Genomic DNA, 14,914 nt, shown 5'->3' with positions numbered 1-14,914 from the left:
GGTCTGTGAGTTCAAGCTCCACGTAGGGCTCTGGGCTGATGGCTCAGAACCTGGAGCCTGCTTCTAATTCTGTGTCTTCCTCTCTCTCTGCCCCTCCCCTGTTCATGCTCTGTCTCTCTCTGTCTCAAAAATAAATAAACGTTAAAAAAAAAATAAAATAAAATACAAATTCCTTGGTTCACATATGAGTTTAAGTTCGGATCTATCCAATACCTGCCAGCATTTACCCTTGGCCACACCCTGAGTACAGCCATTCTGAATTTAGACAAAGTCATGTTCTTCCATCACTCTCTTTACACTGAACATCTGTCTCACCTAAATCTAAATTATTAATAGTCTGCCATATCTGTTTATATACATACATTTGTGTTCACGTGGGATTGAGGGGACACTATTTGAATTACACATCATGACACTTTACCCCTAAACACTTCATCATGCACTTCCTATAAATAAACATGGTTTCCTATATAGCCACAAAGCCATTATCCTGCCTAAGAAAAAAATGATTTTTGAACATCACTTAATATCCATTCCATTTGCAACTTTTTCAAATTTTCAAATTTTCCCAAAACTGTCTTTTTTAGCTGATTTTCTAGAACCAGGATTCAAAGTTCACTTAACAAGTTTCAAAAAATATTGCATTTGGTGATGTCCCTTTAGTCTCCTTTTAATCTAGACAAGTCTCCACCTTCTTTTCTTTCTCCCTGACTTTCTAAAGAGACCAGAATCTAGACTGTGCCCCCAATTGTTTTCTCATGGTGTTTTTTCTTTAAATTTTCTATTATGGGAAATTTTAAACATATATCAAGTAAACAGAGTAACATAAGTCCCATCAGCCAGCTTCAATAATTACCAACCTTTGGCCATTCTTGTTTCATCTACACCTCCAACCCACTTCTCATCTCATGATAGTTTACAAATTGATCCTCTAGTCCCCATTATTTCCTATAATTGAAAATTAGGTCTAGATATTCAAGTTAAGTATTTGAGAAGAAAAGGTAGTAGGTTGACATCACCATACCCCGTGCTGCATTACAGCTGGAGGCGCGTATCACTCCTCTGTCCCACTATCATTGATGATAAACTCAATCAATCTGGTTGAGGTGGAGAATAACAGATACCTCCAAAGTAGAGATATATTGTCCCTCCACATTACAAACAATCCAGAGGGCAACACTTTGGTGCCATGGTCATATCGTTTTACCCAAAAGTGTTAGTGTCCATTTACGATCTTTGTCTGAATCAGTAATTACCTTGGATGCTAAAAAATGGTGATTTTCAGATGAATGGATAAAGAAAAGGTGGTGTATATATATATACGATGGAGTATTACTTGGCAATCAAAAAGAATGATTTGCGGGGCGCCTGCGTGGCGCAGTCGGTTAAGCGTCCGACTTCAGCCAGGTCACGATCTCGCGGTCCGGGAGTTCGAGCCCCGCGTCAGGCTCTGGGCTGATGGCTCAGAGCCTGGAGCCTGCTTCCGGTTCTGTGTCTCCCTCTCTCTCTGCCCCTCCCCCGTTCATGCTCTGTCTCTCTCTGTCCCAAAAATAAATAAACGTTGAAAAAAAAAAAATTTAAAAAAAAAAAAAAAAGAATGATTTGCAACTACGTGGATGGAACTGGAGGGTAATATGCTAAACAAAATTAGTCAGAGAAAGACAAATATCATATGACTTCACTCATGAGGACTTTAAGAGACAAAACAGATGAACATAAGGGAAGGGAAACAAAAATAATATAAAAACAGGGAAGGGGGGCGCCTGGGTGGCGCAGTCGGTTAAGCGTCCGACTTCAGCCAGGTCACGATCTCGCGCTCCGTGAGTTCAAGCCCCGCGTCAGGCTCTGGGCTGATGGCTCAGAACCTGGAGCCTGTTTCCGATTCTGTGTCTCCTTCTCTCTCTGCCCCTCCCACGTTCATGCTCTGTCTCTCTCTGTCCCAAAAATAAATAAACGTTGAAAAAAAAAATTTTTTAAAAAAAACAGGGAAGGGGACAAAACAGAAGAGACTCATAGATATGGAGAACAAACTGAGGGTTGCTGGAGGAGGTGTGGGAAGGGGGATGGGCTAAATGGGTAAGGGGCATTAAGGAATCTACTCCTGAAATCATTGTTGCACTATATGCTAACTAATTTGGATGTCAATTAAAAGAAAAAAAAAAAAAAAAAAAGAGTAGACCCATGTTCCAAGTGTGATCAGGCCAGCCAATATCAATGGATTTGTTTGCTGCTTTTATGTCTGTCCAGCAAAGGCCACAGTTCATAGCGACATGCAGTCAACTAAAACTTTTTCAGAGAATTTCTATGTGAGAAACTATTAAAGGCCATCTTCTCCAATTTGAATTAATTCAATTAATTCTTTGAATTCAAAACAGGATCTCTACAGCTATAACAATCTCTGATTCAGCTTCCGGCCTTTCTATTAATCCTAACCATATCTAAGCCTTATTTCATTTGTTTTACTCTATATCCAAGTCTGTCAAACTCATTTTGAATCTTGATTCTGTCCAGGAATATATTCAGGGTTTTTTTTCCATTTATTTCCTTCCCATATTGATAAGTAAGCCTTCTCTATCTTTACCTACCTCTGAAAACCATCTTTGAGGGTAAGGACTAGAAAACGTCTTAAGGTTGGGGCGCCTGTATGGCTCAGTTGGTTGAGCGCCTGACTTCGGCCCAGGTCATGATCTCACGGTTTGTGAGTTTGAGCCCCACGTTGGGCTCTGTGCTGACAGCTCAGAGCCTGGAGCCTGCTTCAGATTCTGTTGTCTCCCTCTCTCTCTGCCCCTCCCCCACTCATGCTCTGTCTCTCTTTCTCTGTCAAAAATAAACATTAAAAAAATTGTTTTAAAAAAAAAAGAAAGAAAACGTCTTAAGGCATTAAGGAATCTACTCCTGAAATCATTGTTCCACTATATGCTAACTAACTTGGATGTAAATTAAAAAACACATTAAATAAATTCTTATTTTAAAAAAATGGTGATTTTCTAATTCTACCATTCCCTTATTTATTCACTGGTCTACTATAAATATGGGTTTTCCTTCATTAATTGGAGATGAATTGCATGTCTTCCAAAAAGGCAGGGCAAATGTTTAATTCTTTCCTTTTAATTACCAATTTCAGAATAGAATTGGTTTTAATAGCCAACTACAATGATAGCAAACTAGGGATTTCCTTTCCCTTACTCTTTTAGTATTACTATGAGCCCAATCTTTTTTATTCGATATTCTGCAATCATAGTCATCATGTGTTAAAATATTTTTGTATCCTGAATGTCTTATAAGTTTTTATTTATAATAAATCAAATTAATCAAGGACGATGTTTAAAGATTATCCTTAAACTGACAAAAGATAGCATAAAAAAGGTGATGATATAGAAAACAAATGAAATTTTTATTTTCCTATCATCTTTACTACATGTTAAAATATACATCCAGTTGCTGGGATCGTTATGCTATGTTTTTATCATTTCTGTTAAATTAAAAAAAAATTTTTTTTTTTTAAATTTTTTTTTAATATTTATTTATTTTTGAGAGACAGAGAGAGACAGCATGAGTAGGGGAGGGGCAGAGAGAGAGGGAGACATAGAACATGAAGCAGGCTCCAGGCTCTGGGCTGTCAGCACAGAGCCCAACACGGGACTCGAACTTGCAAACCATTAGATCATGACCTAAGCTGAAGTTGGACGCTTAACCGACTGAGCCACCCAGGCACCCCATCATTTCTGTTACATTTTAATACAAAAGTTTGTTGTATTTAAGTGTTAAATAATCAACCAAACGCTAAAATTCAAATCAACTCACCTGCTGAACAGGACTGTCAACTGTAAATGCTTTATAAACAGCTAATGCCTGGCTTTTACTTCCTTTGCTCCAGATCACCATATTTCCAGCCACGTAGAGTTCCTCATCATAATCCACTTCTTCTCCAATTTCACTGACACCTTTCCTTAACTGCCAGCTTTCCTTAAAAATTAATACATGTAAGACAGGTTAATAAAGCACTTTCTCAATTGTAGACAAGACATTAAATCAAACAGTCATCCTAATAGAAGTCTCTTACTCTCTCTCTGGAGTAAGACACAATCCAAACCCAGCTCTTAGAAGGTTTGATGCCACCGATTAACATAGTGGGTGTGTAAATCTTACAGGATTTTATGAATAAGAATTTACTCAAAAATTCTATTAACTGCCTTATACTAATATATTATTCTGCCAAAAATGTTACGCCTTATCAACAAATCTTATACCTTATCTATAGATCCTAAAATGAAACCGACATACTTGGGACACAAAAAAAGGTATATTAAGCATATACGGGGGTGATGCAAGGGAGCAGTGAAGTACACGTGGGAATCACTGGTGGAATTTATACACAATGCTTATTTCCCAGTTTCACAACAACATATACACTCACCTTCCTCCCCTTGTCCTACCCATCAAAATGAATGGGAGTGAGAAAGGTTTAGATTTCTAACTACATAAGCCTCCCCTCCCTGAGATTTTGTTATCCCAAAGGGATAAGAAAATGGAAGGCAGGAAAGACTGATTTTCTGACACACACTTGTATCTCACTCCCCTATTTAAGAATTACTACACTGGGGCGCCTGGGTGGCGCAGTCGGTTAAGCGTCCGACTTCAGCCAGGTCACGATCTCGCGGTCCGGGAGTTCGAGCCCCGCGTCGGGCTCTGGGCTGATGGCTCAGAGCCTGGAGCCTGTTTCCGATTCTGTGTCTCCCTCTCTCTCTGCCCCTCCCCCGTTCATGCTCTGTCTCTCTCTGTCCCAAAAATAAATAAAAAACGTTGAAAAAAAATTTAAAAAAAAAAAAAAGAATTACTACACTATCTATTTGTATGGCATTTGTTTCCTCCTCTAGAAACGTTCAGGTTTTGGGGTGCCTGGGTGGCTCAGTGAGTTGAGCATCCAACCCTGGATGTCGCCTCAGGTTGTGATCCCAGGGTCATGGGATCTAGCCCCGTGTCAGGCTCCACACTGAACATGGAGCCTGCTTAAGATTCTCTCCCTCTCTCCCTCTGCCCCTCTCCCCGACTCAAGTGCACACTCTCTCGCTCACTCTCTCTCTAATTAAATTAAATTAAATTTAACTTAATTTTAAAAAAAGAAGAAACACCCAGGTCTTTTGCGGCAGGGACCATTTCTAACTCTACCATCTACTCATCAAATAACATGAAATCTGGTCTCCACATACTAAGCAAAGAGAAAGAGGTTCAAAATAGACCATAATCAAGCCTGGTGGCTCAGTCGGTTGAGCATCCAACTCTTGATTTCAGCTCAGGTCATGATCTCATGGTTTGTGAGTTTGAGCCCTGCATTGAGCATCAGGCTCTGCACAGCACAGGATTTCCACTTGGGATTCTCTTTCTCTCTCTTTCTCTTTCTCTCTCTCTCTCTCTCTTTCTCTCCCTCTCCTCTGCCACCCCCACCCCGCTGGCAGGCACACTCTCCCAAAATAAATAAATAAACTTTATAAAAAATAAAAACAAAATAGACCATAACCATACGACTGAATTTGACTTCCATTATGAAATCATGAGTTATACATGTCTAAACAGCTATGACACCATAATACAATAATGTAATTATTCTAGCTTTTACTGTAATTACCAAATCTGAATCTCTACCCCCCAAGTAGCATTATATTCATTCCTCAGTTGCATCCGAGTAACCTTAAATTATAAATAGATCACATAACTCTAATTTCAAAAATATAATGGGAAACTTAATGGAACCTTCTGTTTCTCGTGGATTGTAACCTCCTGAAGGGATCCCACCAAGCCAGCAGCACCATCAGAAGACCATAACTCAGAGGCTGGCTGCAGCTGGCGAAGCTGAAGGTTCAAAGCATTAGGGTGGTGCTTGCAGTGGTCTCGACCAAAAGGAACAAATTCCTGCAAATCCCCGGCTGCAATCATTGTTGCCCTTTCTTCATAGAAGTTCGACATCGGTTCCAAATATCAACATTATTTCTGCATGAATTCAAACACATTCTGGTCAGCTTCTAGAGTCAAAACCAGAATATAAAGATCATAAAAGTAAACAAAAGAGTCATTAATCCTATCATATTATATAGATGTACATGTAATCATTAATATCAAAGGGCGTTCCAGATTCCATGAAAGGCATACCTAAAGGATCACTGGCATATTGGAATGAAACAAACAAAAACACGTTACCTCTAACTCATCAGAAGTTGAAATACGGCTTTTAGTAGACCAGTCCACAAAAGACCTAACAAACTATCAAATCAAATGTCATCAGCAGTTTTGACATGCCAATTCACTTAAACATATAACTACAACCAATTCCAATTTTTGGTGAAACCAGAACCAAGGCATGAATAACCCTGGCCATGGAAAAGTCATGCTTATAGCAAATTTAAGAGTGCTAGCTTTTAATTAACACAATCTATTACAGTACAGCTCATTACTGCAAAGATGTAGATGAGCTCTAGATGGAAAAACGCTCCTTTACCTCCAAAACACTGCTACATACAGTAATTGACAACTAATAAAATTCCAATATTCTATAAGGTGGTATATCAGGTGGATGCCAGTTCTGTCTCTGAGACAACACCTACATTAGAAATAGGTTTTGCAGCATCACATTTAAACTGCAATCCTTGAACACAGAAATCAGAACAAACGTATAGATAACCTTTAGCGTCTGAAAACCACTACAGATAACCTTTAGCGTCTGAAAAACACTCACAATTAAGAATGCAATTAAATTTGACACAGATTTCTCATCTGAGGTTTTTTTGCCATCAGTAGTTTTCATTGCTGCACTATCTCAAAGCCTCTGTAGTTTCTATGCAGCAGAGTTGCAAAGCTATTTTGCTGTGAATCAACATTCCTTAGATAACTGTATGTCACAATCGTGGCACTTATTTCCTCCTGCTAAAATTCAGAATTGAGAACACTTGAACTTAGGACACTACTAATAACGTGCCTTACAAAACTTACAAGAAAACAACAAAACTCAGCTGGTCTTCCTATTTCCTAGTCAACAGGATGGCCAGCATTAACCTTGTGACTTTGTCCAACTTCAGTTGTGCAATTTCAAAATGTTATTCTATCAAATCTTCAAGAAAATTACATTATTACAGAATTAATTTAACAGTACAATATCTTTTTGTACGATTAGAACATCTTTAATACTTTTAAAGTACCCCAAATTTTTACGTTTACTCATTAGAGCAACAAAGCTACAAATAAAAGTACTATGTTACATTAATAAGATAAATCAAGATATGAACATTGGTTAGTAGGAACAAAAACTACCCTGCCAGAGGTAACCACAAAACTGCCCTAAGAGGAGACCCAAACACAGGAAACGCATCTTGCGTAGAGTCTCCGCAAAAAGGCAACGCTTCCTCGGCCTCCTTAGGGTTAGGTGAAACCAAAAAGCTAAGCCCCTGGGCCTCAGAAAATTCTGTCCGAGAAGCAAGGAGCCGTAGAGAAGCTGAGGCCCACATGGGACACCGCGTCCAGCTCAGGAAGGAAGTCAACGAGGAGTGGAGCGGGGAGGTGCACCCCGGAAAGCCCAGCCCGCAGGCCGAGAACCCCTTGGCGCAAACGGGCGCCTAGGGCCTGCCCCTGGACTCCCAGCCCTCCGGTCACCGGATGCAGGTCAACCTCGGGGCGGGTGCGAGGTCGTAAGACATGTGGTGAATCACCGGACGCTGCGGGCCCGAGCCCGCACCTGTGTAACTCGGGACGCGTCAGGCGCGGCGAGCCCCGGCTGCTCCCCGGAGGCGCGGGGGCCGAGGGGGCCCGAGGGCAGCGGTGGGGTCGGTCACGGTGACTCCTCGGCCGCTGCCACTTCTCATTCCCTCTCCCTCCCCTATTCCGGAGGAAGAATGGGCAGCAGCTACGGACGCGACTGCGAACGACAAGCAGGCGTGCAGGGAAGCCACTCAGGCGAGATGTTCAAATGGACGTTTCCATCTTTGCTTTCCCGTCCTGCCTCGCGCAGGGGCGGGGCGCGGTGGGGCGTCGCGGGAGGCGCGCGGCGGGACTTTGGTCCTAGCGCCTGCGCAGTTGCAGGAAGAAAGGAGTTGTGTTTTTCAACCTCTCTTGGGAGCCTAGCGAAGGTGTGGAAACCCTGGGCGCCTTTGCCAGAACCTGTGCCGTGATGGGCCTCCTCCTGGCGTCCAGATCTTCTCCAGGTTATGTCATAACAAGCTTGAACTGCTCTTAACTCTGAATTAGGAAATATTCTGGCCAGTTTCACTCCAATCTCCAGACCCCCAAATGGGAGGTATTGTACTCCAGGCTTGGGGCAGAAAGGGAGGGACATGCGGATTTTCTCTCTTTGCCAGTGCACTTTAACTTTTTGGGGTCTGGACCCTTTAAAAAGTTGATGAACGCTATGGAGGCCCCGACAAAAACGTAGCGTGCAATTTCTGAGCTTCACAGACACTTCTATGCGATTCATAGACCCAGATTAAGAACCCTAGTTTTTATTACCCCCACCCCCACCCCGGTGTGGATTCAACTGTACAATACCACACTTACAGAAACTAGAAAACTTTCTTGAGCTCTGATCTCCCATTGCATGATATCTCTAGGTTAAAAGTATTGATAGGCGTCCTATTGCCTAAAAAATAGTTCAAGTTCTTTATCCAGAAATGTAAAGTTGGCTGAAACTTTATGTACACTAGGGTTTCCCCAAACACACTTTGCACTTCGTGGTCTGGTATCACGGCTTTTTATTTATAATGTTAGCCTTCAGGGTTTGGCTCAAATGCCTTTTCTCAGAAGCCTTCACTCCAACAGGAAAGCGGCTACTGAGGACTGAATGTTTGTCCTGCCAAAATTCCTACGTTCAAACCTAATGCCCCATGTGATGGCATTAGGAAATAAGACCTTTAGGAGGTGCCTAGATCATAAGGATGGAGCCCTCATGAATGGGATTAGTGTACTTTTTTTTAAATTTTTTTAATGTTTATTTATTTTTGAGAGAGCGACAGAGCACAAGTAGGGGAGGGACAGAGAGAGAGGGAGACACAGAATCCAAAGCAGGCTCCAGGCTCCGAGCTGTCAGCACAGAGCCTGACGCGGGGCTCGAACTCACAAACCATGAGATCATGACCTGAGCTGAAAAAAGGCACCCCAGTGTGCTTTTTTATGAGACTTCACAGAACTCCCTGTCTCCTGCCACCCACCAAGCGAAGTCACAGTAAAAGACAGCTATCAATGGAACAGACAGCAGGTGTCACCAGACACTCAATCTACCAGTGCCCTGATCTCAGACGTCCCAGACTCCAGAACTGTGAGAAATAAATGTTTGCTGTTTGTAAAGCCAGGCAGTTTATGGTATTTTGGTTATGGCAGCCCAAATGGACTCAGACAGAGACTCTCTTAGAAGTTTGAGGAGATCTGTCTTTCACTATAGTCATTTGCTTGAAAACAAAATATCCCCAGACTTCCCTGGCCTGATACAGGGATCAGATTTTGATCAAGGCAAATTGGTCAGTAGGAATGAGGCAGAAAGGAGCCACACAAATAAATTCCCTTTTCCTCTCCCTCAGATAGACGACTGTAAGGAATGGTTTCTCTGTATCACCTGTCAAGACATGTCTGTGGCTGAGTGGGCCACCTGCCAAGGAGACTACTGATGTGTAGTCAGCCCGTTGTGAAGCAGCATCCATGCAGGACTTCTTAGCCTTCCCTGCTCCTTCCCTTCATTCTCTCCAGCTTGGAGGAAAGCATCAGCACTCATCACACTTGCCTCTGGCTCTATCTTTTAGGGAACACAAGCAGCACAATCCATTAAAGAGTTTCTCATGCTGCTAATGATCCAATCTGTAAAGCAAGTCACTGGAAGCATTCACTCAGCTCTCCCTCCTGGGTGTTCCCTTGTTGGTCACAAATTCTCAAGATGTTTCTCTGTGGCCTCAGCGGATGTGCTCTGTGAGGACACCAAGGTCAATGTGGACATTTCCCCTCCAGTACTCCCAAAGACCATCCTTCCTCAGGTGCACCCCTGCAGCATTCCAGTGTCAGTGACAGCATGGCTTGGACTCATGGTCTGACAAAGTCTCCTAAGAAAGGAAATCTTCTAGCTTCTGCCATTAACCTCTGCCCATAGGGGTCCAAACCACAAATCCAGGAGTTTTAGAAAATGGTCATCTGTTACCTCCATCATCCTCCCATTTTCTTCTAGCGTTTGAGGCATCCACTTGGCTCAGAACACCGAACCCTGGTGTAGACTCCTACAGGCAACCAACTCACCACACTTCTGTCATGTCCTCCAAATGAACATGGATTATCTGTAGGGCTCCTGAGATTGCATTTTGGATACAGATACAGATGTATCCAGTATTATAAAGTAGACCTCTTCTGTTGGTGTACTTACCCAGTAATTAGCAAAATTCCCCATATATAATTGGCACGCCAAAAAAATTGAATAAAATCCCCATTTCTCACTTTTAATCTATTTGTGACAAAAAAAAAATGCAAGTCTCTGCATTAGTAGCCATTGCTACATAATAATATTACCACAAAATGTATGGGTTAAAATAACATGTATTTATTATGTCACCATTTCTATGAGTCAGGCGTCCAGGCCTAGATGGGTCTTCCACTTGGGGTCTAACAAGACTGCAATAAAGGTGTTGCTTGGAGTATGGTCTCATCCAAGGCTCTACTGGGGAAAGCTTTGCTTCTAGGCTCACTCAGAATTCAGTTTCTTGTAGTTCTAGGACTAATGGCTTCAGCATTTTGCTGGCTGTCAGCAAGAGGCTGTCCTCAGCAACTAGAAGCCACGCACAATCCCTGTGGTGTTCCCCAATATCATCAAAGCATGCAAGCCAAGAAGGCAATAGCATTTACTAGCAAGAAGTCACAACCTTAGTCTAGTCACAAAAGTGACATCTAATCACCTTTGAGGGTTAAAAGGAATCACACTCAGGGCTGGGGAAGGATTACATAAGGAAGCAGGGATCACTGGGAGTCTTCTCAGAAGCAGCCCACTACAGTCTCCAATATCTGTCTGGTAAGTATAAGGCTTTAGACTACCCATTTTGGCGGAGAATGAAATGTATGCCAGGTTCTCCCTCTCTTCTGAGCCCTTACAGCAGCCCCCTCTCTGCCCTTCCTTTCTGGGCCTGCACAGGGCCCTACATCTGCCTCTCTACCAGACCCACCCTGGGCCCTCAGCTGACTCTGTCTCACCCTGTAGTTCTCCACAACCTCATAGTCTCAGAAACCACAGAAGGACTTTGGTTAAAGCCAAGTTTTCTGTGTTTTAACTATTGCAGAGGAGACACAGGAAAAACAAGCTGCTTCTCAAACACCTGAAATCATACTTGATTTTTATACAGGTGAAGAAGAAGGACCCAGAAGGTCAGGGGACAGTTAACCAGTTCATTTACATGGTTAAGTGAATAACAAGAGGTATAGTTAATGAACTATCACGTAATATTTTCTGAATGTATTCAATTTTCCAATACATGGTTCACAAACTTGAAGATAATCCAAGCATAGAGGTTAGGATTTATATTTGAAGTAGGGTAACCAATCATCCCAATTTTCCCAGAACTGGGGTTTCCCAGGATACAAGACTCAGTTTTAAAACCAGACAGCCCATGCCAACCGAGACTACTGGTCAACCTAATTTGAAATGACAAAAGGCAGGCTTTATACACATGTGAGTAAACCCTTACCTTCTGGGGTTTGGGGACAATTCAGGGAAATGAACCCCTCAGCACATAAAACACAATATCTTCTCCATTTCAAATGTATGGCTAGCCTGGCTGGTCCAACTTAAGTCTCACAATGTAGTACGTCCCATCTTAAAGAGAAAGTTCTTATTTCTGATCTAAAATTTTTCTTTATCAAACAGAATGTTTACAATATTTTGATTTCACAATTTAAATGCTATCTTTTCCAAAAATAACCCATTTTCCCCAAGAAAAACACAACAATTTTAGAGAACTGTAATTAGAGATTAAGTTGAGAGTAGGTGGGGACACTGGGGTGGCTCAGTTGATTAAGCGTCTGACTTCAGCTCAGCTCATGGTCTCGTGGTTCATGGATTCGAGCCCCATGTCAGGCTCTGCTGACAGTATCAGGCTCTGTGCTGACAGCTCAGAGCCTGCTTTAGATTCTGTGTCTCCCTCTCTCTCTTCCCCTTCTCCACTCACACACTCTCTCTGTCTTAAAGATAAATAAACATTTAAAAAAATTGAGAGTAGGTGGCATGTGGAAACTAAATTGTAAAAGATTGGGTTAGACCATCTTTTTTTTTTTTTCAAAGGCAATTCAGGGTAGTTTGATTAGTACATTTTATATCAAGCCCTTCCTTCCCAATTTTGATTTTAACCAGCAATACTTTACTATTTTAAGCCTCTGCGTCCTATAATTGCTAAATTAGTAGGCCACAAACCTTGAAATGATGACAGTAATAAATTTCCTCATAGTACAGTGAATATGTTACTGTGTGGTACTGAATGGGGACCTAAAATACAAATAGCACCAAGCTATCTGTGGATGGGATGACGGCCCCAGTAACGTAACAAGCAACAATTAAGGTAGTGCTTTCTAAAATCCCTCCACGATAAAGGTATTCTTAGCCATCGTTCATGCCTAATTGATCTCACGTATGGAGAATTTACCAAGTGAGGGTGAGTAGTTGAGATTAGCAAAGAAGGAATGACACCATATGCTGAGAATGAAGAACTACAAGGCTTGAATTCTCACTTGCCTCCTTAATAGGTTCAGGGGTAATTTTGTATAGTATATACATTTGCACCTCTGGAAAAAAAAATATATATGTATGCATATGTGTACGTATATACATACATATACATATATATGCTTTTCGATTTCCGCAGGTAAGTGGGTGTTCTGCATCATTCTCTGTAACCTTTTTTGTCTGTTTTTATTTTTTTAATGTTTATTTTATTTTGAGAGAGAGAGCGGGGGAAGGGGCACAGAGAAAGGAGACAGAGGAGCTGAAGCAGACTCTGCTGGCAGCAGAGAGCCCCATGTGGAGCTTGGACCCATGAACCGTGAGATTATGACCCAAGCCGAAGTCAGACACTTAACCAACTGAGCCACCCAGGGGCCCCTTCTGTAGCTTTTCAAGAACTCTGAGGGGCCTGCGGTTTTACTCTATCTGCCTGCCAGTTCCATGAATGTTGGTAGAAGCCAGAAAACCACTGGGTCAGAGATGAAGGATAATTTCTTACAGCAGCAGCAGAGTATGAGCATTATTGTGCCTGTGCCCTGAGCCCCCGTTTCCACCGAGTGACATGAAGAAGGCCAGATGACATCTGCATACGCATTGGATTGCAGCAGAGGGAAGGCACGGTGAGGTTAGGAAAACCTTTAGTAATAGGCAGAAGAGACATGATCTCTGTCTTCAAAGGCTATAAACAAACCTGCCCTTTGCTCCAGGGACAGACACTCTCTCTATCTTCCAATGTTTCCTAACAAAGGAACAAGGACAGGGTGCCCCCGTGTAAGATAAGAGGAACTGTCTCCCAGCATGGCAAAGTGTAACTCTCTCCAATATCAAAGTTTCTTCCATACCAGTAAATTGTGTACAGAATCTGGGTCACCTGGGTGGCTTAGTCAGTTAAACATCCAACTCTTGATTTTGGCTCAGGTCATGATCTCACAGTTATGGGATTAAGCCCCACATTGGGGTCTGTGCCCGGCTCTGTGCTGGGTGTGGAGCCTGCTTGAGATTTTCTCTCTCTTTCTCTTTAGCTCTCAAAAAAAAAAAAAAAAAAAAAAAAAAAAAAAAGGCAATCTAATTGCACAAAGGTTACATGTTAGTCACTTCTCGCTGTGTAACCACATTACTACAAACCTAGTGGCAATCCACATTATTATCTCACAGTTTCTCTAGTCAGAAATCTGAGTGTGGCTTAAGTAGCTCCTCTGGTTAGGATTGCATGCAAAACCGCACTCAAGATTTGGCCAAGATTGTGGTCTCATCCCAGATTCTCCTGGGGAAGGATATGCTTCCAATTTCACTCGGGTTGTTGGCAGAATTCAGTTGCTTACAGTTGTAGGATTGAGATATTTGGTCTCTTGCTGGCTGTGGGTTGGAGATGCCCTCAGCTCCAAGAGGCCTTACCAGATAGCGTTCCCCAACAGGGCCACTTGGTCCCTCAAAGCCAGCAAGAGAGAGAGCAAACAATTCCAGCAAAATGGGCACTAGAGTCTATAAGAATCACACAATTAAGTATATCCCATCACATTTGAGTTACTCTGTTGGTTTGTGTCTTCAGATGTGTTTGTGGAGGGGACTGGCTGTTGGCTACTTCAGATCATTTGTCTGACAGAGTGAGGAAAACTCTTTCTGAGGAGAGGATCTTTTAGTTGAGAACTCAAATGATGAAGAGTCAACAGTGCAAAGATGAGGTGTGAGGAGCATTCTGGGAAGAAGGAACAGAAAATGGAAAATGTAGCTACACCCACAGACAAAAAATTACCATGCCCTTATAACATTGTAGTTTATTTGTTTCTTTGTCTGTTTTCTCCAGGACCCAGTGAATTGTACAAATTATCTCAGAAACATCATTACCTATTACACAGTAGACAGCAAATCTGTTTAATAAATGGATGGACTCATTCATTTAGGAATTATTTTATTATGCTTCCATGTACTTGAGAGATACAAAATGACTATGTGGGAGCACCTGGGTGGCTCAGTCAGTTAAGCGCCCAACTTCGGCTCAGGTCATGATCACACGGTTCATGGGTTCAAGCCCCACATTGGGCTCTGTGCCGACAGCTCAGAGCCTGGAGCCTGCTTCGGATTCTGTGTCTCCCTCTCTCTCTGCCCCGCCCTGCTGGCACTCTGTCTCTCTTGCAAAAATAAATAAACATTAAAAAGTTTTAGAAAAAACAAAAAACAAAATGGCTATGTGAAGGC

General features: G+C 42.2%; 1 protein-coding gene across 1 annotated transcript in view; it reads right to left on the bottom strand.

Annotated features, from left to right (window-relative positions):
* ANAPC1 (anaphase promoting complex subunit 1) overlaps positions 1–7,975 on the bottom strand; it is a 98,403-nt gene extending 90,428 nt beyond the window's left edge. The window contains 3 exon segments of the mRNA XM_043604003.1: positions 3,805–3,966; positions 5,752–5,988; positions 7,724–7,975. Of these exon segments, the coding sequence (XP_043459938.1) occupies positions 3,805–3,966; positions 5,752–5,964 (375 nt within the window). The 5' untranslated portion in view covers positions 5,965–5,988; positions 7,724–7,975.
* Between the last annotated feature and the right edge of the window lie 6,939 nt (positions 7,976–14,914).

Source organism: Prionailurus bengalensis, chromosome A3, assembly GCF_016509475.1.
Source record: "Prionailurus bengalensis isolate Pbe53 chromosome A3, Fcat_Pben_1.1_paternal_pri, whole genome shotgun sequence".
In the NCBI taxonomy this organism is placed as follows: Eukaryota; Metazoa; Chordata; class Mammalia; order Carnivora; family Felidae; genus Prionailurus; species Prionailurus bengalensis.
The sequence above is the reverse complement of the archived record's forward strand: the minus strand, read 5'-3'. Positions and strand labels throughout refer to the sequence as shown.